This window comes from Macrotis lagotis, chromosome 2, assembly GCF_037893015.1.
Source record: "Macrotis lagotis isolate mMagLag1 chromosome 2, bilby.v1.9.chrom.fasta, whole genome shotgun sequence".
In the NCBI taxonomy this organism is placed as follows: Eukaryota; Metazoa; Chordata; class Mammalia; order Peramelemorphia; family Peramelidae; genus Macrotis; species Macrotis lagotis.
Genome location: NC_133659.1, coordinates 264,586,382 through 264,609,521, shown reverse-complemented (window position 1 = coordinate 264,609,521; position 23,140 = coordinate 264,586,382). Strand labels below are relative to the sequence as shown.

The window sequence follows — 23,140 nt, the reverse complement described above, 5'->3', positions numbered from 1 at the left end:
GAAACCTGGAAGGATTTGCATGAATTAAAGCTGAGTGAGATGAGCAGAACCAGAAAAACATTGTATACCCTAACAGCAATATGGGAGTGATGATCAACCTTGATGGACTTGTTCAAAACCACAAGGGCAACAATCAGGCACAATTTTGGGCTATCTGTGATGGACAATGCCATCTGTATACTGAGATAGCTTTGTGGAGTTTGAACAAAGATCAAAGACTATTACGTTTAATTAATGTAATTCTGCTATATCTCTTACTTTGTTTCTGCCTTAAGGATATGATTTATCTCTCATAACATTCAACTTAGATCAGTGTATACCATGGAAACAATGTAAAGACTAACAAACTGCCTTCTGTGGAGGTGGGGGGGGAAGCAAGTTTAGTGGGGAAAATTGTAAAATTCAAGGTAAATAAAATCTTTCAAAAACAAACAAAAAAAAGTAGTTCAGTTTGATAGATGTGTAAGGAACATGGATGAGAGTAGATTAGATTCTCCTGAACTGTCAATAGAATCAAAGACACTGTCTCCAATTTTCTACAGTCTTTTTTTTTTTTAAGATTTTTCAAGGCAATGAGGTTAAGTGGCTTGCCCAAGGCCACACGGCTAGGTAATTAATTGTCTGAGGTCAGATTTGAACCCAGGTACTCCTGACTCCAAGGCTCTATTCACTGTGCCACCTAGCCACCCCTATTTTCTACAGTCTTGCTCACTGCTAATACTATCTGTAATCTGATTCTCAAAGAGTTCCCGTTCCAAAAATTAGAAGACATTGGATGTTAAACAGTCAATGACTAAGTTGTAGCCTGTGGATGACTTTCCTTCACTTTGGCTTTACCATCCTCATTGAAAGTTCTTGTTTTTGCACTAGGCAGTGCCTTCAGTACAAGAGAACATTGGCTTGGCATAAAAGGCTTCCACCTAAAAGGACTAACTACCATGTTTTACTCCTAGGCTTCAGCCTACCCATGTACAGCAAGGTTCAGCTTTTTTTGCTTTCATGTAGAGCCTACAATAAAGCTGCTTCCTGAATGATTAAGCCTGGGTTCTGTAGATTCCTAAGTCCTCCCACAGAGGCAACAAGATGGTCCAGTGGATAGAGCACTGGCCTTGAATTCAGGAGGACTGGAGTTTGAATTTGACCTCAGACACTTGCCACTTACTGTGGTGACCTTGGTCAAGTCACTTAACCCTAATTGCCTCATATCCAGGATCATCTCCAGTCAGTCTGATCCATATCTGGCCACTGGACCCAGATGGCTCTGAAAGAGAAAGTGAGGCTTAGCACAGCACCCCTCAGTGAAATCCAGTTCATGTGTTTGCCCTGGTAGCACTCCCCTGTTGTCATGGTCTTCTTCAGGAAAAAAAAAATGAAGCATAAATATTATTTTAAGCCCTCTAATTAGTAAGGGTGGGGACTGGGAATAGAAAGCAAAAATGAAGGCAAGCAACAGGGACCTCTTCTTACTAGAAAATACCAAGTGGAGTGCTCTACCAATCAAAATTCCAAAAAAAACTAATGAGGTAGAAAAAATTGTAAGTAAAATCATATGGAGAACTAAAAAGTCAAGAATTGCCAGGAGCTTAATGAAAAAAAAAGTACAAAAGAAGGTGGCTTAGCCCTACCTGATCTAAAATTATAAAGCATCAGTCATCAAAACTGTTTAGTATTGGCTAAGAAATAAAATGGTGGACCAGTGGAATAGACTAGGTATAAAAGCAGGAGATGATTATAGTGATCTATTGTTTGATAAACCCAGAGTCCAGCCATTGGGATAAAATCTCCCTCTTTGATAAAAACTGCTGGGATAATTGGAAGTTACTAAGGAAGAAACTTAGATTAGACCAGATCAATGACTAGTTTACCTGTCAGACCTATGGAAAGGGGGAGCAGTTTATGACTAAGGAAAAGTTGGAGAACATCACCAAAAACCAATTAGATGATATCGATTACATTAAATTAAAGAGCTTTTGCACAGATAAAACCACTGTAACTAAGATCAAAAGGAATGTAGTAAATTGGGAAACAATCTTTACAACTAATGATTCTAGCAAAGGACTCATTCCTAAAATGTACAGAGAATTGAGTCATATTTTTAAAACAAAGCCATTCCCCAATTGACAAATGGTCAAAGGATATGCAAAGGCAATTTACAGATGAGGAGATCAAAGCAATCCATAGCCATATGAAAAAATGCTCTAAATCATTAATTATTAGAGAAATGCAAATTAAAGCTTCTCTGAGGTACCACCTCACACCTCTCAGATTGGCCAATATGACCAGAAAGGATAATGATAATTGTTGGAAGGGTTGTGGGAAATCTGGGACACTATTACACTGTTGGGGGAACTGTGAACTCATCTAGCCTTTCTGGAGAGCTATTTGGAACTATGCTCAAAGGGCAACAAAAATGTGCAATACCACTACTGGGTCTATATCCTGAAGAGATGATGAAAAAGGGTAAAAACATCACTTGTCAAAAAATATTTATAGCAGCCCTATTTGTGGTGGCAAAGAATTGGAAATCAAGTAAATGTCTTTCAAGTGGGGAATGGCCTAGCAAACTGTGGTATATGTATTTCATGGAACACTACTGTTCTATTAGAAATCAGGAGGGACGAGATTTCAGGGAAGCCTGGAGGGATTTGCATGAACTTATGTTGAGTGAGATGAGTAGAACCAGAAAAATACTGTATATCCTAACAGCAACATAGGAGTGATAATCAAACTTGAAGGACCCACTCATCCCATCAGTGCAACAAGCAGTAACAATTTTGGGCTGTCTGCAAAGGAAAGTGCCAGCTGTTTCCAGAAAAGGAGATGTGGAGTTTGGACAAAGTTCAAGGACTATTCCCTTAATTTAGAAAAATACAGATTATTTAATTGTCTGATCTTGTGACCTCTTAGACTACTTGTCTCTTCTTTAAGGATATGATTTCTCTCTCATCACACCCAATTTGGATCAAGGTACAACATGGAAACAAAGTAAAGACTTGACAGATTGCTTTCCATGGGGGTGGGGTGGGGGGAAGGAAGTAAGACTGGGGGGGAAAATTGTAACACTCAAATACCATTAATAAAAATAAAATTTAAAAAAGGTCTGAAATGTGATCACCAGGCAATAAGGTATAAGACACCAGAGGAGTAATTCTACAAAGTCTACAACCTCAGTTCAACATGTAAATCAATGAGCACAGTTTTCAAGAATCACAATGGGGCAGCTAGGTGGCATAGTGGATAAAGCACCAGCCTTGGAGTCAGGAGTACCTGGGTTCAAATCCGGTCTCAGACACTTAATTACCTAGCTGTGTGGCCTTGGGCAAGCCACTTAACCCCATTTGCCTTGCCAAAAAAAAAAAAAAGAATCACAATGGGACTTTTTGAACCACAATGGGACTTTTTGAACTTAAAGGGGGCCTCAGAGATTCCCCTGCAAAACTTGCCCATCCCATAGAACATGTCGTAAGGCCCTTCCTCGTACAAGTTCCATGCAGTTTTATACTATCCCTTTGGGCAGGTGAAGACTTTCCCCAGATTCTCTCCAGGCTAAAATAGTGTGTGGCACAATTCAAATCAGTGAATCTCACGAGACCTTCCCCAATTTCATCTGCTCAATGGAGAGTGTACTCCTACTGTTCCCTTCTCCAACCAAAACCAAACCATCAACTCCATCAGGGTACAGGAAAATGAAAGTAAGATTAGATAGACACAAGAGCTTGAGCTAGAAACGATTCATTCAGGAGAGAGAACATGGACACTTCATTTTGCCTCAGAACATTTATTGAAAAACAATTTAGTCATCATTTCAATATCTTGCAAAGATTTTGATTTTGCACCAAACCTACAAAATTCTTCTTAGCTTTGTTTTCTTCAGAGAAAGAGATTGGTATATGGAAGAGCAGAGAGTACAGTTTAAATTGGTTCTACTCTGATTTGAAGAAGTTCCTGCCAATTCTCACTATTCTTTTCTACAATCACAAACTGATGGAGGATTATAATCTCATGCATCACCTGGCTATCTGGGAAACTATGAGGAATGTGAAGGCCATCTGCTCAGAAAAGGAAGGCACACAGAACTTGAACCACAAGACAGAGCTGAAGATCTACATAGAGGACTCTCAAGACATTCCCTAGACCAGGTGTCATTGCACCCAATAACCTGATCCTCCTTGTCAATGGCATCGCCATCCACAGTGGTTATACCTCCAATGGTCTCCACTGACCAAAGGATTTAATTGTATAGGCAAAGGGAATTTTGAAATTCCTGGGCAAAGCAGGAAAGCTAAAGTGGCGTGCCTGTGGTCACATTACTAGGAAGTGGCAGAGTCAGCATTCAAACACATGTTCTCTATGTTCACAAATCAGGAATTCTTTCAGCAGCACTACAATAAATTCAGCCTGAACAGACCATATGAAGACTATGAGTTTGACATTAGGTAATATGGAAGCAAAAGTAGGGTATTGTGCCATACACATACCTAACGAGTCTTAAAAAGAAAAATCCTTTTGGGGAAGTGAAAGTCTCACTAGTAGACAAGAGATATTCCCCTTAATCCAAAGAATGAAAGCCCTGCTCGAGAAGTGGCCAGAAAATATATCTAAGGGAACAGGCCATTACTCTTCTTTCTCCTTATCCCTCACTGTCCTGGAAACAAATAAAATATCATACAGACTGGAAGGGACTAGCCAGCTGGGCTGCTAGGAAAGTCACAGGAATGCCAGAAACATTTGATTCCCTTTTGTCACCTCTTGCCATGATTGAGGACTTCCATATAGCCTCCATGCTATTTCATTTTCAACCTCCAGAGAAAGAAGGAGGGCCTCCTCAGCAGGTGGACAACAATATAAAATAATGAAACTGAAGTGTTGTGAAAACCTTAAATTGCTGGACAAATGGTAGTCATAGTTATTTTAAGTATATTTTATTTTACAGTACTTTCATGTATTTTGAGGGTGCAGAAGGATGCAGATGAGCTTAATGATCTCACTCAGTCACCTGACATAGCTATAAAGGATTATTAGTCACCTGACATAGCTATAAAGGATTATTAATAAAGTCCCACGATTTCTTATCACATTATGATACTGATTGAAGAACTTTGTGTTCATTTTAAATATAAGAACTAAAAGAAAGTGTTAAACAGAACTCAAATATCTGTATAAACACAAGAAGATACAGCACAGATGTCCTACACCATTTACTTTGTGAAGTAAAGGTGACTTTGGATTCCATCAAAAATTTGAATTTGTACCAAAGCCGCAAAATTCATCTACAGTTTAGTTTTTATTCAGAGAATGACATTGGTAAATGGGAGAAGAGGGAATCAGACTTTAATTGGAGAAGCTTATACCAATTCACAGAATTCTTTTCTTCTGGCAGAAAAAGATGAAGGATAACAACCACGTGTGTAAATAGGATGCCTGTGAAACTATGGGGAATGCATCATTCAATTGTTGAGGCAAGAAAGGCATGCTGACCTTGAACCGCACAATAGTGTTGCAGGTCCAAATAGGTGGCACTTGCTACAAGACAGTCAGTAGCCCAGAAGTCATTGAACCCAATATCCTGATCCCCCTTGTCAATGGCATCACTATCCACAGTGACTACACCACCAAACTCTGGATATGCTCTCTGGTGACTCTAGGTTTTAGGAGAAGGGAAAGTCAGATTCCCTGAGAAGAGTATGAAAGGTTAACTGACTTACCTGAGGTCACATTTCTAGTAAGTGGCGGAGTCCAGAATTCTTTCTGCTACATTAAAATAATTCTCCCCTGAGCATAGCATATCAACTCTAATGGCTTAGGATTAGGAAATATGGAAGCATGAATGGTGTCTTGGTCCCTATAGGTACCTATCAAGTCTCAAACAAACAATCTTTACAGGCAGAGATACTTGTGTATAGAACACAGAAAGTCTTGTCAGCAGACACTAGATATTCCCCTTGATCTAAAGAATGAAAGACCTTTCCCAGAGCTGGAAGACAATATGTCCAGGGTATTGGGCCATTACTCTTCTTTGTCCTCATCCCTCACTGCACTTGAAACAAAATGTCATACAATTGGGAAGTGACTAGCCAGCTGGGCTGCTAGGAAAGTCACTGGAATTCTGGGCACATTTGATTCCCTTTTATCCCATCTTGCCTTGATTTAGGACTTCTCATTTAACCTCCATGGTATTTCTTTCTCAGCCTCCAGAGAAAGAAGGAGGGCTTACAAGATCGAGTGTGGCTTACTGTCTTAGATCAAAGATCTGAAATATGAGTACGAGGCAATAAGGAATGAGATACTGGAGGAGAAATTCTACAAAGTCTACATCTTCAATTCAGCGCTTGAATGAGCAAAGTTTTCCAAGATGGGACTTTTTGAATGTACAGCAAGGGTCCCTCAGAGATTCTCCTGAAAATGTAGACCATCCCATAGCCATTTCACAAGGTCCTCCCTCTAGCAAAACTTATGTTCAGTTTTATTCTAACCCTCTGAGTAACTGGAGACTTTCCCCTGACTCTTGCCATGCCAAAGTGGAGTGAGGCAACATTCAAGTCACTCAATCTCACTAGGTCCCACCTTACTTCATCTGTTCAATGGAAGATTCCTTCTACTGTTCTCTTCTTCATGCAAAACCACACCCTCCACCCCATCGGGGTTCAGAAAAAGAAAGATTAGACAGCCACAAAGGTTTGAAAGATAGATGACATTGACACTTTTTGCAGCCTGTGAAGCCAATGTAAAACTCATTATAATTATAATTTTTTAAGAAAGATTTTATTTTGAGTTTTACAATTTTCCCCCTAATCTTGCTTCCCACCATCCAGCCCCCTCTGAAGGTAGTCTGTTTATCTTTACATTATTTCCATGGTCTACATTGATCTAATTTAAATGTGATGAGAGAGAAATCATACCCTTCCGGAAGAAAAATTATAATGAAAACCACCTTAGTGCATCCCTTGTAAAGAGTACAACAGATTAAAGGAAGGGATGCCTCTCCTGGTACAGTAAAGGAGCAGCAGTCCTTCCTTCTCTCCTCCTTTCCACTCATATCTACCCTCCTCTTAGATTTCCAGGACCCCTCTAAAAGGAGTAGCACTCCCCCCTCTGCTGGAATCCTTTAGATTGCCTTCTGGGAAGGAAGAATTCTTTCACTGATTAGAACAATTTAATCAGAGAAGAAAATACTCTTTGACCCTACTCCCTCCTCTATACAAAGTTGAGAATTTACCCTAATGAGCACTGTTATTATTGATAATATCACCTATTTGGGGTGATGTCAGGAATGTTCTTTTCTATCCTGGCCTATGTCAGTTTTCCTGCCCAAGACCAGAGTAGGGAGTAGAGAAGGATAGCAAAGATGATCAGAAGTAAACATCACAGAATAATGACTCTTTCAAACTGCACTGTGAAAGCAGTATCTAGTTTGGAAGTCAACCATGGCAATAAAAGTACAAGCCCTCTTCATCTCAGAATGGCAAAGTATGTGGAGGGAATGGTGGGAGAGGTTCTATAAGATGTGAAATGATTGGAAAGGTTGGTAGTTGGAGGGAACATGTTATGAATGGCTTGAATGCCAACAAAAAGATTTTATGTTTGGTCCTTGAGATGATGGGGAGCAGTTGGAGATTGTTGAGAGAGAAGAAATGGGTGACTTGGTCAGATTTATCCTTTTAAGATCATTTTGAATGTTGACTGAACTGGAGTAGAAGAGACTTTAAGCAGGGAAACCAAATGTCAGGTTTTTTCTAATAAGTCCAGTCTTGAGATGATTTCAATTTTCACCAGGGTGCTGGCAGTATCAGAGGAAAAAAGGAGAAAGCAGAGATCCTATGAAGATCCTATCAGCAGGCATTGTCAAAAGACTGGAATAGAAGGGGAATCAAAGTGAATGAGGAGTTGAGGAGCCTGGGTGACTGGGATGATGGTGGTACCCTCAACAATAATAGGAAAAATAAGAGAGAAAACTTTTGAGTTCAATTTTGGACATAGCTTAAGATATCAATGTGACATCCATTTTGAGATGTCCAATAGCTAAGTGGAAATGTGAAATTAAAGGTAAGTGAGAGGTTAGACTGGTTGGTAGATTTGCGAATTGTCAGAGATTGAATCCATGAGTTAGGCAACATTTAGTTTTTGCCATTTATTCTCCAAAATGGGGGGAGGGGGGAACTATCCCTACTGGATCTGGGAAAAGCCAATTATCCACAATAATAACTCCTTTATGGCTGAGTTCTTGCTTTTGGTTCGAAGGCTTTCCTATGTACCTCCAAGATTTGAAAGTAGCCTAGGAGGGACATGGGTTGCATTGTACAACCATTCATCATCTTTTAGAGCAGGAAGAGCTTATCCCTACCATTTTCATTCTTCTTCCCCTAAGACCCCAAGAGATGAAGTATCAGATATTATCTTCCTAGGATCCCACACAGGTAGGAAATGGGTTAAAGGGATGTCTCTCCTGGTGCAGTAAGGAGCAGATTTTGAACCCTACAATTCCAATACCAAAGCAGAGCAGACATAAGAACAGAAGAAGTCATTTCAGAGTTAGGTGACAATTTAGGTCAGAAGCAATGAGACAAGAGCAGAAAGTGAGGTTATAAACTTCCTATCCTCAGGAAGGTCTTCTCTGTACAATTGTAAAAATGCCCAGAAGAATGAACCTCTGGAATCTCCAAACAACAGCTTAGGAACAAGCTACCCTGTTGAATGTCAAGAGAAAGACTTGTTCTCCTTTTCCATGGAATCTACCTTTTCTGGAATTACAGAAAGAGCAAGGAGACCCTGGTGTTTAGAATACTCTAGGGGATTATGTATGTCTTTCAACATCTCCACAAGTTTCTCTTTGGACTTTCTTTTTCCTCCTCTTTCTTCTTCCTGCCCAAATTAAGGTAAAAGTGTCTAGAGATCAGGATGAGGGGTCATACCTGTTAGAGGGCAGAGCTCTATAAAGGGCACAAATAAGACAAAGAAATGGAGATGGGGCAGCCCCAAAGAAGAGAGCCATCTCTCTGGCTTGGGCTTATTACTTTTCTTCCTTCCTTCCTTCTTGGTGCTCAATATGGCAAAGATACTGGTATCCAGACAGATCATCAGGTATCTGATGACCTGGAGCTTTTCAGGGATATGTCCAACTTGCTCCTACAGGGGTTCCAGGTCGAACGAAGAGGGATGATGAGTAGGAGGAAAGACTGCAGGTTCTACTGCTCTCTCCTCTACCAACTCCCCTCCCACCCCAAAGTGCCTGCTGCTGGGAGGCCAGAGGTGGAAAATAAATGTTTACTATTCCAGGAAGGTTTGTCTGCAGCACTACATCAGCCTGGAGCCCTAGCTCTCTTCCTACATCCAGTCACATTTCCACCTCTAATCTTAATCAGATTCAATAACCTTCTGGTAGGGAAAGTGAGGTAGATGAGTGTGGTAGATGGAGATAGTGGTCATCAATGGAACTTTCCCGGATTTCAAAAGTGAACTTGGAAACATTAGGGAGAAAAATAGGGAAAGGGTTTTGCAGGAGGAAAATAGGCCTATGCACCAAACTGTGAAGTTACCTTTGTCCTTCTCCAGTCTAGGAAAGAGTCCTTTGAAAGGAAGAAAAAGGTTTAGCCCCTAAAACAATGAAAGGACTCAATTGGTCTAGGCCAGGATTGTGAACTACTGTTTAATGTTTTGATTGCTTCAAATAGCAGAGGGTTTTAGTAATAAGAACACTGGAGTTGGACTTCCAAGAACCGAGGTGCAATCCTAACTTTTTGTTAGTTTTTATTAGTTGTATAAGCTTGGACAGCTCACTCCCTGCTCTTATCTCCAGTGTCCTCATTTGTAAATTGAGAGGGTTGGGCTAGATGACCTCTGATGTCCTGTCTAGCTCCAAGTCCTATGAAATGCAGTGGTCCCTTATTTCTGGTATATGGTAATAGACCTAACATTGGAAATGGTGAGGAAGTATATACTGTTATCCTGGAGAGTGCCTAGGCCCTGGAATGGGAAGAGTTGTATTCTGACCTTCCTTGTCTTTCTACCTATAGGACCTTCAAGACATCACTTAACCTGAGGAAGACTCACTTTCCTATGGAAAATGAAGTTTTCGCTAAATGACCTAATTTTAGATGAACCTAGGCATATTTGCATGCCTGTGGGGAGAGGAGGGTATAAGAAAGACCATGTCTTGCCTTTTTTTGCCTAGTAATAGCAGAAAAGCTTTAATATCTTAAGACTGTAAGGTCCTTGACAGGGGTAGTTCCAGATTCCAAGCCCTTGGGGATCACTGTCTTTTTAAATAGCATTTGCTTAATATTTATTGAACATCTTTACTAAAAGGAGGAGATATCTGCATATTCCTAGACTGAGATCTTATCAGATTGAGGGTAGGAAACCTGCACAGTAAGAACAACATTAGACTGGTGGCAGAATTGGTGGCAGGAAATGGGGAACTGTCAAGAGTCCTGACTTCTTATGTTGATTCTTATGCAAGTAACCTTGTCAAGATCTTTAAACTCTAAGGCTTTTAGTATCTTCTTTGTAAAGAGGGATAAGAGTATCTTACTTTCTTCATAGGATGTAGTATGTGAGCATAGATGTGCAAAATGCTGTGTTTCAGTCTGTTCTTCTTTAGAGGGAAGAGGGTGAGATATTTTCTTTTTTTGTTTTTGCAAGGCAATGGAGTTAAGTGACTGGCCCAAGGTCACACAGCTAGGTGATTATCAAGTGTCTAAGGCTCTATTTCAACTCAGGTCCTCCTGATTCCAGGGCTGGCACTTTTCCCACTATGCCACCTAGGTGCCCCAAGATGAAGTATTTTCCAAACAGGTGGAGTGGTGACAGAAATGGGAGTTGAGAGGCTACTTCTCTCAGAATGATTAATGGCAGCCTTGCCTCCTCCCTCTCTTCCCAGGGACCAGCAGATAATAATGCTTGTTTGGGACTTCCTTTGAGTCTAAAACTGAAAATTATTACTCTTTTGGTAGTTGCCTAATTACAATAGAGGCCTCACCAATGAGGCAGCTGTATAGAACTCTCAGACCATCATTCTCTGAGTGAGTTGACAGAGTGATAGCACTCTGCTGCCCAGAATGCCTAAAGAGAAGTTTCTACAGTTCAATATTGGCCTGCAAATCTTTCTGAGCCTTGGCTTCCACTAGCTACCTAAATAATAGGGGACAAGTCCACCATAGACTCGTGGTCAGACTGGGACACAGACAATTTTCTCACAATTTTTTTCCTTCTCTATTCCACTCTCCTCTCTACACACACCCTGCATGAGTGATCCGGAAGGTACTGGAACTTAGAGATGGCATCTTCCTGAGAGTATGAAGGGGGTGGGTTGTTTTATAGAATTTCCAAGGTGGGTGCAGTAAAGAAAAGCAAGGTGGATGCACTAAAGAAAAGCTTCAGGTATAGACTGACCCTTTCATGCTTGTGTGTTTGTATGTTTTTGTTTTGGAGCAAGGAAGGAATATAACCTCTGTTCTTAACACATGAATGCAAGATAGTTAGAAACTGGTGCCAATGGGAATAAACCCTACCTTTTCTAGAGTATGAACTCTCAAGTAATATTGTCTGGAATGTAAACTGATTTTCTCTCCTTTATTGCCTCAATTTCTTTTCTTTATGGGCCCATATTTCCCTTGTGATTGATTACCAGCGGTAAGGGAGATTGGGAATTCCTCATGCCTTTAGCTTTGAGTGAAGATGGGTGGATGGTTGTGGGCTAGAAGACAGGGAAATCTCCAGGTGATGAAAAATTAAAGGTCACAGGATTCTATGATGATGGTCAGATAACAGATGTGAACTTTTTTCTCACCTTATCACTCAATTAAATAAGTTGATTTAATTTTGCACTTTCTGGGCGGCTAGGTGGCTTAGTGGATAAAGCACCAGCCCTGGAGTCAGGAGTACCTGGCTTCAAATCCGGTCTCAGACATTTAATAATTACCTAGCTGTGTGGCCTTGGGCAAGCCACTTTAACCCCGTCTGCCTTGCAAAAACTTTAAATAAATAAATGATTTTGCACTTTATGAGTTTTCTTCCAAGAGCTTAAAGCCTCTTGCCCAACTCCAAGATCTCATTCATCTCTATCTTCCTCCTTACCTAGGAGGTTGTGGAAAGGCAAGATTGTCTCTTTCCTACTTGATGGGATGGGAAATGTAATCCAAAATTTTGCTGAAATGCAACCACGGGTGGGGGGCGGGGGCAGCTAGGTGACATAGTGGATAAAGAACCAGCCCCGGAGTCAGGAGTACCTGGGTTCAAATCCCATCTCAGACACTTAGCTGTGTGGCCTTGGGCAAGCCACTTAACCCCATTTCCCTTGCAAAAACCTAAAAAAAAATGTGACCAGGGGACCTTTAAAAATTTGGATATGGCTGTCCCCAGAGCTAGGGATGGAACCATTTTCTCTTCTAAATCCAGAATCCAATCCTTGGTCCATTAGGGTGAGCACTAACATTCAAAACCCTCTGAAAGGTTCAAGAGCTCAATTTAAGAGCCCAAATGATGGTCTACTGACTTCTGTTCCAACCTGGACACAAACTTTGAAAGAAGTGTTAAACTGAACCTGAGTCTATAGCATGACTGATCTTAGTAGTCTGTAGGAAGGAGGTTTGAGGCATGGGCACCAACTCTATTCAAACATTCCAATCTGCCTCCAATCCCAAAGTCCCCTGAAGGCTCCTTCAAAATCAAACATCTGAAGTTTAACATAGTTTAGATGATTCCAAGATCCCCAATAGGAGAGGCAGCCCAGGTCAGTAGAAACAAGCAGATCTGAGAGACTTTGATGCTAGATTATCATCTTTGGAACCTTGGGTCACCCCTCAGAGTCTCAGTTTCCATATCTGTAAAATGGGGGTAAGAATTTACATCCATATGCTGCTATTTTTGCTGAAGAAAATGATCCAGAAGCTTTTCTTTCATATACCCCAATTGTACACACATAGAAAATTCCAGAAAAGAAACCAATTGTCTGGGGGTGGGGAGGAAAAACACTCTGTAAACCCCAAGAACCTTGTGTGGGTAGAGTTCCCCCACAATTTGGAGAAAGAAGGCAAAGGGTGTCTGTTGTTGAGAGGTGGGAGATTACCTGCCTGCCTACCAGAAGGGGCCTGACTGAAAGAAGGGCAAATATTCTTTGTCCCTTAAGATCCTTTTAAGGCTAAATATTCTCCCATCTTGTTCTTAATTAGGCGCCAGGTCCTTTGACTCTTGGCTTTTTTCTGAAGATGTAATGTAAACAAGGCTTCTTTCCTCAGTGTCTGATCTAAGGGTCCCCTTCTGTCAGAGGGAAGCAGTTTTCAATTTAACCTATTGCAGTGTGGCATCATCTCCCACAGAAAAATATAGCTGCCTGCCTTCAGGAATGAGCTTGAGGTGGTTTGGCTTCTACTCCACAGTCAACTTTTAGCTTTTGTGTTTGGGGAGGCCTGCTACTTTGTCTCTCTCTGTGAGGAAAAAAGAATGTTTATCATTATAAAAGACTACATTTATCTATGCCTCTTCAGTTTACAAAGTATTTTCTTCACAACCACCTTAAAAATAGGAAAGCTACATATATTAATCTTCTTTTGCAGAGCCATAAACTCTGACCCAGTGGTGAAATGACTTCTGTTAGTATATAGGGTTAGTATTTGACAGAGCTGGAGCTTCTACCCTAAGGTCTCCTGACTTCCAGGACCCTCTTTCCCTACACATAGCATGGAATTTCCTATGATTGAATTACTGAGTGGATTTGTGGAGAACTCCTAGGTGTGCTCATTCCAAAGCAGTTGAGACTAACTCATTCTCCATCTCCCCCTTTTGTAAATGCATATCTAAATTGATAGACATTTTATCTATATTGTCCCAGACTACCTATCTCTGACTCATAAGTGTCCAAATGGACTCTCTCCTTCTTCTGGATTCTCTTATGATCTCTTAAGACAGACCCCTCCCCCATATCTTTAACAGCCAGTAACTGCCAAAACCTTCAACTCACCAATCAAATGGAGAGAACTGTGATTGGGCCCCAGAGTCCTCTGCATCCTGAAGAGCCATCACATAGCTGGAGGGCCAGGCAGGTCAGGGCCCCTGAGGATATTGTGCATCCACTGCTAGGCTGTCTCATCCTTGTTGGGGGCGGGGCAGTGGTAAAGGGAAATTAAAGCATAAAGATGAGTTCCTATTCAAGGACTGATAATGAAGCTGTACATAGACCCTTTATTTAGACCCTCCAAAGGGGAGAGACCAGATGGGTAGTGTGTGTGTCTGTGTGTGTCTGAGGGCTTAAAAATCAGAGGAAAAGGCAGATGAAATGCCCAGAGAATATTAGTGATGGGGGATAGTGGTAAAGGGAGGGAAAGAGCCGGATCACAAGTTTTCTTTTTTCCAAGTGCCAGTGTCACAGGGCCTACACTCAGGGAGACCTGAGTTATTAACTGTACTAGATCCATGAGCAAGTCGTTGTAAACTCTCTGTGCCTCTGTAAAATTGAGGAAATCAGACCTCCCAAGTTAATGTGAGAGGCCCAGATGAGATAAGATTTGTAGGCAGGCATACTTCTTGTTAAATAAGTTTTAGCAAAAAAATACAAGTTAAAACTAGGATAATACATTATGAACAAGGAGGATTTATCCCAAGACTGCAGGGTTGGTTCAATATTAGGAAAACAATTAGTATTTTATCAATAACAAACCTATCAGAAATCATATGATTGGTGTGGAGAGTGGCCGAAGGGCCCCTCCACCCCCGGGGGTGCCCTGAGCCAAGACAGACCTGAGCCCCAGTACATAACCTCAAGCCAGATATACACTGGATCTGTTGAATGGGCAATTCTTCCATTTCCTAGTACAAAACTGCAGATCAACCTCTTTGCACTTCAGCTCTGGAGAGCTGCCAGATATCTCCGGTTCTTACTTTCTGCACAATTAGGGGAAAATAAAAGTGCAACATAACAGCAGTTCTGATATGGCTGAAGTGAAATCAATGTTCGGGGAAGTCCTTCCCAAATTAGGGCAGTTGTCTGTAGAAGATGTGGCCACAATGGTGCTATGCAAACCCAAACTTCTGCCACTAAAATCTCTGACTCTTGAAAAATTAGAGAAAATGCAGCAAACAGCACAAAAAACTATTTGCCAACAGGAAATGACAGAAAAGGAACAGCACCAAACCAAGGAGTGATTCATTCATCAATTTTGTAACTTTTACTTGATAGTGTTTCAAAGTAATTCACATTTGTTTGCTAAACTTTTGATTTTTATTAAAGTCAAAATTCATTTAAAATAAGGGGACAAATATAAGTCATCAAAAGAACAAAATAAATTTAAGCTTTTATAAAAAAAATCATATGATTATATCAATAGATGCTAAAAAAAAGCTTTTGACAAAATACAGCACCCATTCCTAATAACACTAGAGAGAGGGGTGGCAGAGTGGTGCAGTAGACAGAGCACCGGCCCTCGAGTCAGGAGTACCTGAGTTAAAATCTGGCATCAGACACTTAATAATTACCTAGGTGTATGGCCTTGGCCAAGCCACTTAACCCCATTTGCCTTGCAAAAATCTAAAAAAAAATGTAACCTGGGGACCTTTAAAAATATGGATATGACTGTCCCCAGAGCCAGGGCTGGAATCATTTTATCTTCTAAATCCAGAATGCAATCCTTGGTCCATTAGGGTGAGCACTAACATTCAAACCCCTCTGAAAGGTTCAAGAGCTCAATTTAAGAGCCCAAATGATGGTCTACTGCCTTCTGTTCCAACCTGGACACAAACTTTGAAAGAAGAGTTAAAGTGAACCTGATTCTATAGCATGACTGATCTTAGTAGTCTGTAGGAAGGAGGTTTGAGGCATGGGCACCAACTCTGTTCAGACATTCCAATCTGCCACCAATCCCAAAGTCCCCTGAAGGCTCCTTCAAAATCAAACATCTGAAGTTTAACATAGCTTAGATGATTCCAAGATCCCCAATAGGAGAGGCAGCCCAGGTCAGTAGAGAAACAAGCAGATCTGAGAGACTTTGATGCTAGATTATCATCTTTGGAATCTTGGGTCACCCTTCAGAGTCTGTTTCCATATCTGTAAAATGGGGGTAAGAATTTACATCCATATTATAGTGGCAAAGAAAGATAAACTCCAGTTTGCCCTTTAAAAAGTGACTGCTATTTTTGCTGAAGAAAATGATCCAGAAGCTTTTCTTTCATACACCCCAATTGTACACACATAGAAAATCCCAGAAAAGAAACTACTTGTCTGGGGGTGGGGAGGAAAAACACTCTGCAAACCCCAAGAACCTTGTGTGGGTAGAGTTCCCCCACAATTTGGAGAAAGAAGGCAAAGGGTGTCTGTTGTTGAGAGGTGGGAGATTACCTGCCTGCCTACCAGAAGGGGCCTGACTGAAAGAAGGGCAAATGTCCCTTAAGATCCTTTTAAGGCTAATGAAATATTCTCCCATCTTGTTCTTAATTAGGGGCCAGGTCCTTTGACTCTTGGCTTTTTTTTGAAGATGTAAGGTTTCAAGGCTTCCTTCCTCAGTGTCTGATCTAAGGGATCCCCCTCTGTCAGGGGGAAGCAGTTTTCAATTTAACCTATTGCAGTGTGGCATCATCTCCCACAGAAAAATATAGCTGCCTGCCTTCAGGAATGAGCTTGAGGTGGTTTGGCTTCTACTCCACAGTCAACTTTTAGCTTTTGTGTTTGGAGAGGCCTGCTACTTTGTCTGTCTCTGTGAGGAAAAAAGAATGTTTATCATTATAAAAGACTACATTTATCTATGCCTCTTCAGTTTACAAAGTATTTTCTTCACAACAACCTTAAAAATAGGAAAGCTACATATTTTAATCTTCTTTTGCAGAGCCATAAACTCTGACCCAGTGGTGAAATGACTTCTGTTGGTACATAGGGTTAGTACTTGACAGAGCTGGAGCTTCTACCCTAAGGTCTCCTGACTTCCAGGACCCTCTTTCCCTACACATAGCATGGAATTTCCTATGACTGAATTACTGAGTGGATTTGTGGAGAACTCCTAGGTGTGCTCATTCCAAAGCAGTTGAGACTAACTCATTTTCCATCTCCCCCTTTTGTAAATGCATATATAAATTGATAGACATTTTATCTATATTGTCCCAGCCTACCTATCTCTGACTCAAGTGTCTAAATGGACTCTCTCCTTCTTCTGGATTCTCTTATGATCTCTTAAGACAGACCCCTCCCCCATGTCTTTAACAGCCAGTAACTGCCAGAACCTTCAACTCACCAATCAAATGGAGAGAACTGTGATTGGGCCCCAGAGTCCTCTGCATCCTGAAGAGCCATCACATAGCTGGAGGGCCAGGCAGGTCAGGGCCCCTGAGGATATTGTGCATCCACTGCTAGGCTGTCTCATCCTTATTTGGGGCGGGGCGGTGGTAAAGGGAAATTAAAGCATAAAGATGAGTTCCTATTCAAGGGAGAGACCAGCTGGGTATTGTCTGTTTGTTTGTGTATTTGTGTTTGTCTCTGTGTATGTATATGTGTGTGTGTGTGTATGTGTGTCTGAGGGCTTAAAAAATCAGAGGAAAAGGCAGATGAAATGCCCAGAGAATATTAGTGATGGGGGGATAGTGGTAAAGGTAGGGAAAGACCCTGATCACAAGTTTTCTTTTTTCCAAGTGCCAGTGTCACAGGGCCTACACTCAGGGAGACCTGAGTTATTAACTGTACTAGATCCATGAGCAAGTCACAGGGTATAAAAGAACATTCATAAATCCTCAACATTTCTATATATGACTAGCAAGATGGAACAGAAAAAGCTAGAAAGAGAAATCCCATCCAAAGTAACTTCAGAAATTATAAAATAGGGCCGGCTAGGTGGTGAAGTGGATAAAGCACCGGCCCTGGAGTCAGGAACCTGGGTTTAAATCCAGTCTCAGACACTTATTACCTAGCTGTTCGGCCTTGGGCAAGCCACTTAACCCCATTTGCCTTGCAAAAAACAAAAAAAAAAATTTAAAAAAAGTATAAAATACTTGGGAGCTACCTGTCAAGGCAGACTCAGAAACTTTTTGAAAACAATTACAAAACACTTCTAACAAAAAATCAGATTTAAAAAACTGGACAAATATCAACTGCCCATGGATAGGCCGAGCAAATATAATAAAAATGGCAATTCTACCAAAATTGAACTACTTCTTTAGTGCCTTACCAATCAAAATTCAAAATGTTACTTTAATGAGTTAAAATTGCAAGTAAATTCACATGGAGAATGAAAAAAGTCAAGAATCTCCAGGGCTTTAATGGAAAACAATTCAAAAGGTTTGCTTCGGCCTACCAGAAAACATTTTGAAAGCATCAGTCATCAAAACTGTCTGGTATTGGCTAAGAAAGAGAGTGGTGGTGGACCAGTGGATTAGACTAGGTACAAAACCATGAACTGATTATAGTAATCTTCTGTTTGATAAACTCAGAGTCCAGCTATTGGAATAAAAAAACTCTCTTCGATAAACTGTTGGGAAAATTGGAAGTTAGTATGGCAGAAACTTGGATTAAACCAACACCTCACACCACCAAGATAGGATCAAAATGGATACAGGATCTAGACATAAAAAGCAATATGAGAAAGCTAGGAGATCAAGAAGTTCAGATTTATGGAAAGGGAATCAGTTTATGACCAAGGAAGAGATGGAGAACACCATTAAAAATAAACTAGACAATATTGATTACATTAAATTAAAAAGCTTCTATACAGACAAAACCACTGTTTCCCAATTTACTACATTTCTTTTGATCTTGGTTAACAATTTTAATGACTAGTATTTCTGGCAAAGGACTCATTTCTAAAATATAGAGAACTGATTTGAATTTTTTTTAAAAGACAAGCCATTCCTCAATTGACAAATTTTTGGTCAAAGGATATGCAAAGGCAATTTACAGATGAGATCAAAGCAATTCATAGTCATGAAAAATTTCTCTAAATCACTAATCAGAGAAACACAAATTAAAACATCTGTGAGGTACCACCTCACAACTCTCAGACTGGCCAATATGACCAGATAGGCCAATGATCAATGTTGGAAGGGATGTGGGAAATCTGGGACACTATACATTGTGTCATCCAACTCATCCAAACCTTTCTGGAGAGCAATTTGGATTTGTGCCCAAAAGGCAACACAAAAAATAACCTGATCCTCTTTGTCAATGGCATCGCCATGCATAGTGGCTACACCTCTAATGGTCTCCACTGACTCTAGGTTTTAATTATATAAGTGAAAGGAATTTCAAAATTCCTGGGCAAAACAGGAAAGCTAAAGTGGCTTGCCTGTGGTCACATTACTACTAAGTGGCAGAGTCAGAATTCAAATACAGGTTCTCTGTTCCCAAGTCAGGAATTCTTTCAGCAGCACTACAATAAATTCAACCTGAACAGACCATATGAAGACTGAGTTTGACATTAGGTAATATGAAAGCATGAGTGGGGTATTGTGCCATACACGTACCTAACAAGTCTTAAAGAGAAACAACCTTTTGGAGAAGAGAAATTCTCACTAGTAGACAAGAGATATTCCCCTTAATCCAAAGAATGAAAGCCCTGCTCCAGAACTGACCAGAAAATATATCTATGGGAGTAAGCCATTACTCTTCTTTCTCCTCATCCGTCACTGCCCTTGAAACAAGGAAAATGTCTTGCAGTCTGGAAGTGACTAGCCAGCTAGTCTGCTAGGAAAGTCACAGGAATGCCAGGAACATTTGATTCTCTTTTGTCTCCTCTTGCCAGTGCTCTATCCACTATGCCATCTAGCTGCCCTTGGTTCTATAGTCTCTTAAAGGGTTTCTGGGTCATAGATTTAGGGCGGAAAAGGAATTTAGAGGCCATAGAGTTCAACCCCATCATTTTACACAGTGGAAGTGACAAAGTCACTCAACTAGCAAGTGTTTGTTGGGATGGGAACCTGAAGTCCTTCAAATCTAGTGCTCTTTGTACTGAGTTGCATTGTCTTAGATCCTCAGTACTCTGAGCCTATAGATTATAGAATGTCAGAGCTTGGAGGGAAATTATGGATGTGATCAGTGCATGAGGCTTACACTAGGGTGAAAAACCTCTTTTGTCTTGGTCCATCATGGTGGAAATGGAAAATTATCTTGCAACTAAGTACAGAGGGCAACAATGCAATGAAATTTAAAGGTAACCTGAAGCTCCTGTCGTCATGATCATGCTAAGTCAGGTGTGTTTTCAATTCCACCAAGAGTCCTAACTGCCCAGAAGTAGGTGGTCTCATTCCAGATCCTCATTTTGATCTCTCCAATTCCACACAGGGCATTGCAGGCAAAGGTGTGGCAAAGGAGGTGTCCGACAACATTTCTAACAGATGACAACTTTTCCAGTATTGTTAAGGCAGTGATGTGGGGTTGAAATGTCTATGATAGCATTTCCAAGTTCCTACAGTTCCAGCTCACTGTCAGTGTTGTGATTGTGGCCTTCTTTGGGACCTGTATCATCCAGGTACAGTGAGGGAGCCCAGTCTGGAAGATGAGTCAAAAGATGGCTGGGAAATAGGGAAGTGTGACAGCTGAGAAGGATCAAGGAGAGCACTAAGCTTATAGGGCAAAGGAGAAGCCCAGGTCACAGCTGTGATATCTGCTCATTCTTCAAGTGTCTTTGAGAACTCCAGAAATTAGAAACACGAATTATTATGACTGACCACTTTATAGCCACCACATACCAATGATGTGAAAACATATAATGAAGGCATTCCAAAAAATATCAATCCCATCTTACATGGAAATGGCAAATGGAGTTTCATTAGAGTCACAAATGCCTTTGCTTATCATCACCAACTAGGAAGTGTTAGGGCCAAAACTTGCTTCTAGGTCTCCTACTGCCAAATTCCAGAGCTGATTCTGTTTAAGTGATGTGAACCCTAAAACTGAAAAAAGCCTTAAAATATAGGGATAAAACAAGATTGACAGAAAATATAGGTTAGAAATGAAGTTTTCTTCTCTGAGATTTACCCTCTAACCCAATAGGTGGATGTCTTTAATGACATACTTGAACTGGGAAAGAGGGGAAATATTTATGCAAAAACAGAGAAGGGAAAAATATTAACTTCCAGGAGCCTTAATTTCTCAATTTATGGCAAGATGACTGAAAGAAATATCTCTAAAGAAATCAATCTTTTACCAGGAATATAGTTTTGAAAAAATTATTATACTTTGACAGGGAGTTGAGATATAAGGAAGAATGGGGCTGAAGAGTGCAGGAAGATTTATGGAAAAAACTAAAAAGAAAACAATTCCTCCTCTTCCTGCTAGGATTCCCCACTGAAAGCTGTGCAGATGTTGTGGGTGAACCTGACCTTTGGATGCTTTTGCCTCCCTGGCCCTGGCTATTGAACCACCCTTGGAGACATTGCTGCTGGAAAATCTAATGGCCAGGATAATCACTGATCTCCAGGACAATGAAGAAAAGATACTCCGCCATGCAATCTTATCAGCTGGTCATTGTCTTCACCCTTCTCTTTGTTGGTGAGCCAGGGCAGGAGTGAGGAAAGGAAGCCCAAGACTTTGGGGGAGAAGGCAAGGCCATTTGTTTTTTTTGAGGATTGGGGACCTATGTTCCCATGGTTTCCCCTAACCCCACTCCCAACCTTAATCTGTCTCCCCATACCCAGGTGAAAAGTTCTTTGACATCAACAGTGGGAGGAATGCCAACCTAAACGCCCCACCCTCCCAACATTATACCATTGTATTTAATGCCTTTGTGCTAATGCAGCTCTTCAATGAAATCAGTGCCCAAAAAATCCATGGGGAGAGGAATATTTTTGAAGGCGTGTTCAATAACCCCGTCTTCTGCTGGTGGGAACATTATCATCCAGATAAGAGAAATTTCTGATGAGCAGGATCCTCCAGAAGAGAGCAAGAAGAACAAGAGACCAGCCAGGGTGGGGTAGGGGCTGAAGCTAGGAGTTTTAGATAGCCTTCATCTGGAACTTGATGTTGTTCTTGAACCTGATACAAATGTGATCAGGGAATGGAGCCTAGGCTGGGGGTGAAAAACCTTGTGGATTCCCTCGATATTCCTCTTGGTCCATCAATGTGGAAATGGACAATTATACTGCAAGTAAGTGTACGGTGCAACAATTGCAATAAGATTGAACAGGAACATGAAACTCCTACCATTGCATCACACAAATTTAGGGAAGGAAAGACTTAGTATGACAGGTAACAGATCTGTGCTTGCCTCAGATAATATCCATGCCATGCCTTTCTCTGGGATCCCATCTTTAACAGTGTTCACCTTGAGAAGGCCTCTTCCCTCTCCAATTTGTCTGTGAATGACAAGGATTTCTAGGGTCTTTATGTTAATAAGGAGAGCCAGGGTGAGTGAGGTTAGGACAATCACACGCAGTGAGCTGCAGAACTGGGATTTGAATACAGGTCTTCAAATTCTAAACCCATTTTTTCCCCCAATGATAGATTTGTCTTCAGGTCACAAGTACTATGCTCAAACTCTGACTTTATAACTTTAGACAAGTCATTCTCTGAGCCTCAGTTTATTCACTTGTAAAAATAAAGGCAGTGAACTAGTTGATTTTATAACTTTCTTAAAAGTGATTTTTCTTTTTTTTCCACTTAGTTTTCAACATTTTTTGGTAAGGCTTTGAGTTACACATTTTTCTACCCTAATATAGATTATTCATATACAATCATATTTAACATATTTCCATAATAGTCATGTTGTGAAAGAATCATCAGATTTAAAGGAGGAAAAGACATAAGGAAAAACATAAAATAAATTTTATGTATGTGTGATTTTAAGTGAAAATAGACTTCTTTGGTCTGTAGCAACTGATTTCTCACTCTTTAGGAGTTCTGGCTCTATTGTTTATTAGTTATGTGATCATAAGTAAATTACTTCCCCTCTCTTAAGGCTCAGCTTCCTCATTTCTAAAGTGATGAAAAACGTTTTCATGACCTACCTCACAAGGTTGTTGTGAAGAAAAGCTCTTTGTTAACTGAAGGTCTTATCTAAGCAAGAGCTGCCATTATTCACCCACTCATTTCTGCTCTGGTAATGTCTCTTTCTTTTCTCCATATCCTGATAGTGGAATTTGGGGGCAAACCTTTTAGCTAGCTGCACAAACCTTACCTTAAGCCAGTGGCTATGATATCATTTCCTCGTTTAGGAGAGGTGCTCTGGGACCAAGCGAG

At 40.7% G+C, this 23,140-nt stretch overlaps 1 protein-coding gene and 1 long non-coding RNA gene across 2 annotated transcripts in view; one reads left to right on the top strand and one right to left on the bottom strand.

Moving 5' to 3' along the window:
* LOC141514932 (uncharacterized) overlaps nucleotides 1-23,140 on the bottom strand; it is a 237,193-nt gene that overhangs the window by 179,654 nt on the left and 34,399 nt on the right. The window lies entirely within an intron of this gene.
* On the top strand, nucleotides 14,605-15,135 carry LOC141511676 (BBSome-interacting protein 1-like). The gene has a single exon (XM_074220775.1). It carries the CDS (start codon nucleotides 14,923-14,925, stop codon nucleotides 15,133-15,135), a length of 213 nt encoding a protein of 70 aa, XP_074076876.1. The 5' UTR covers nucleotides 14,605-14,922.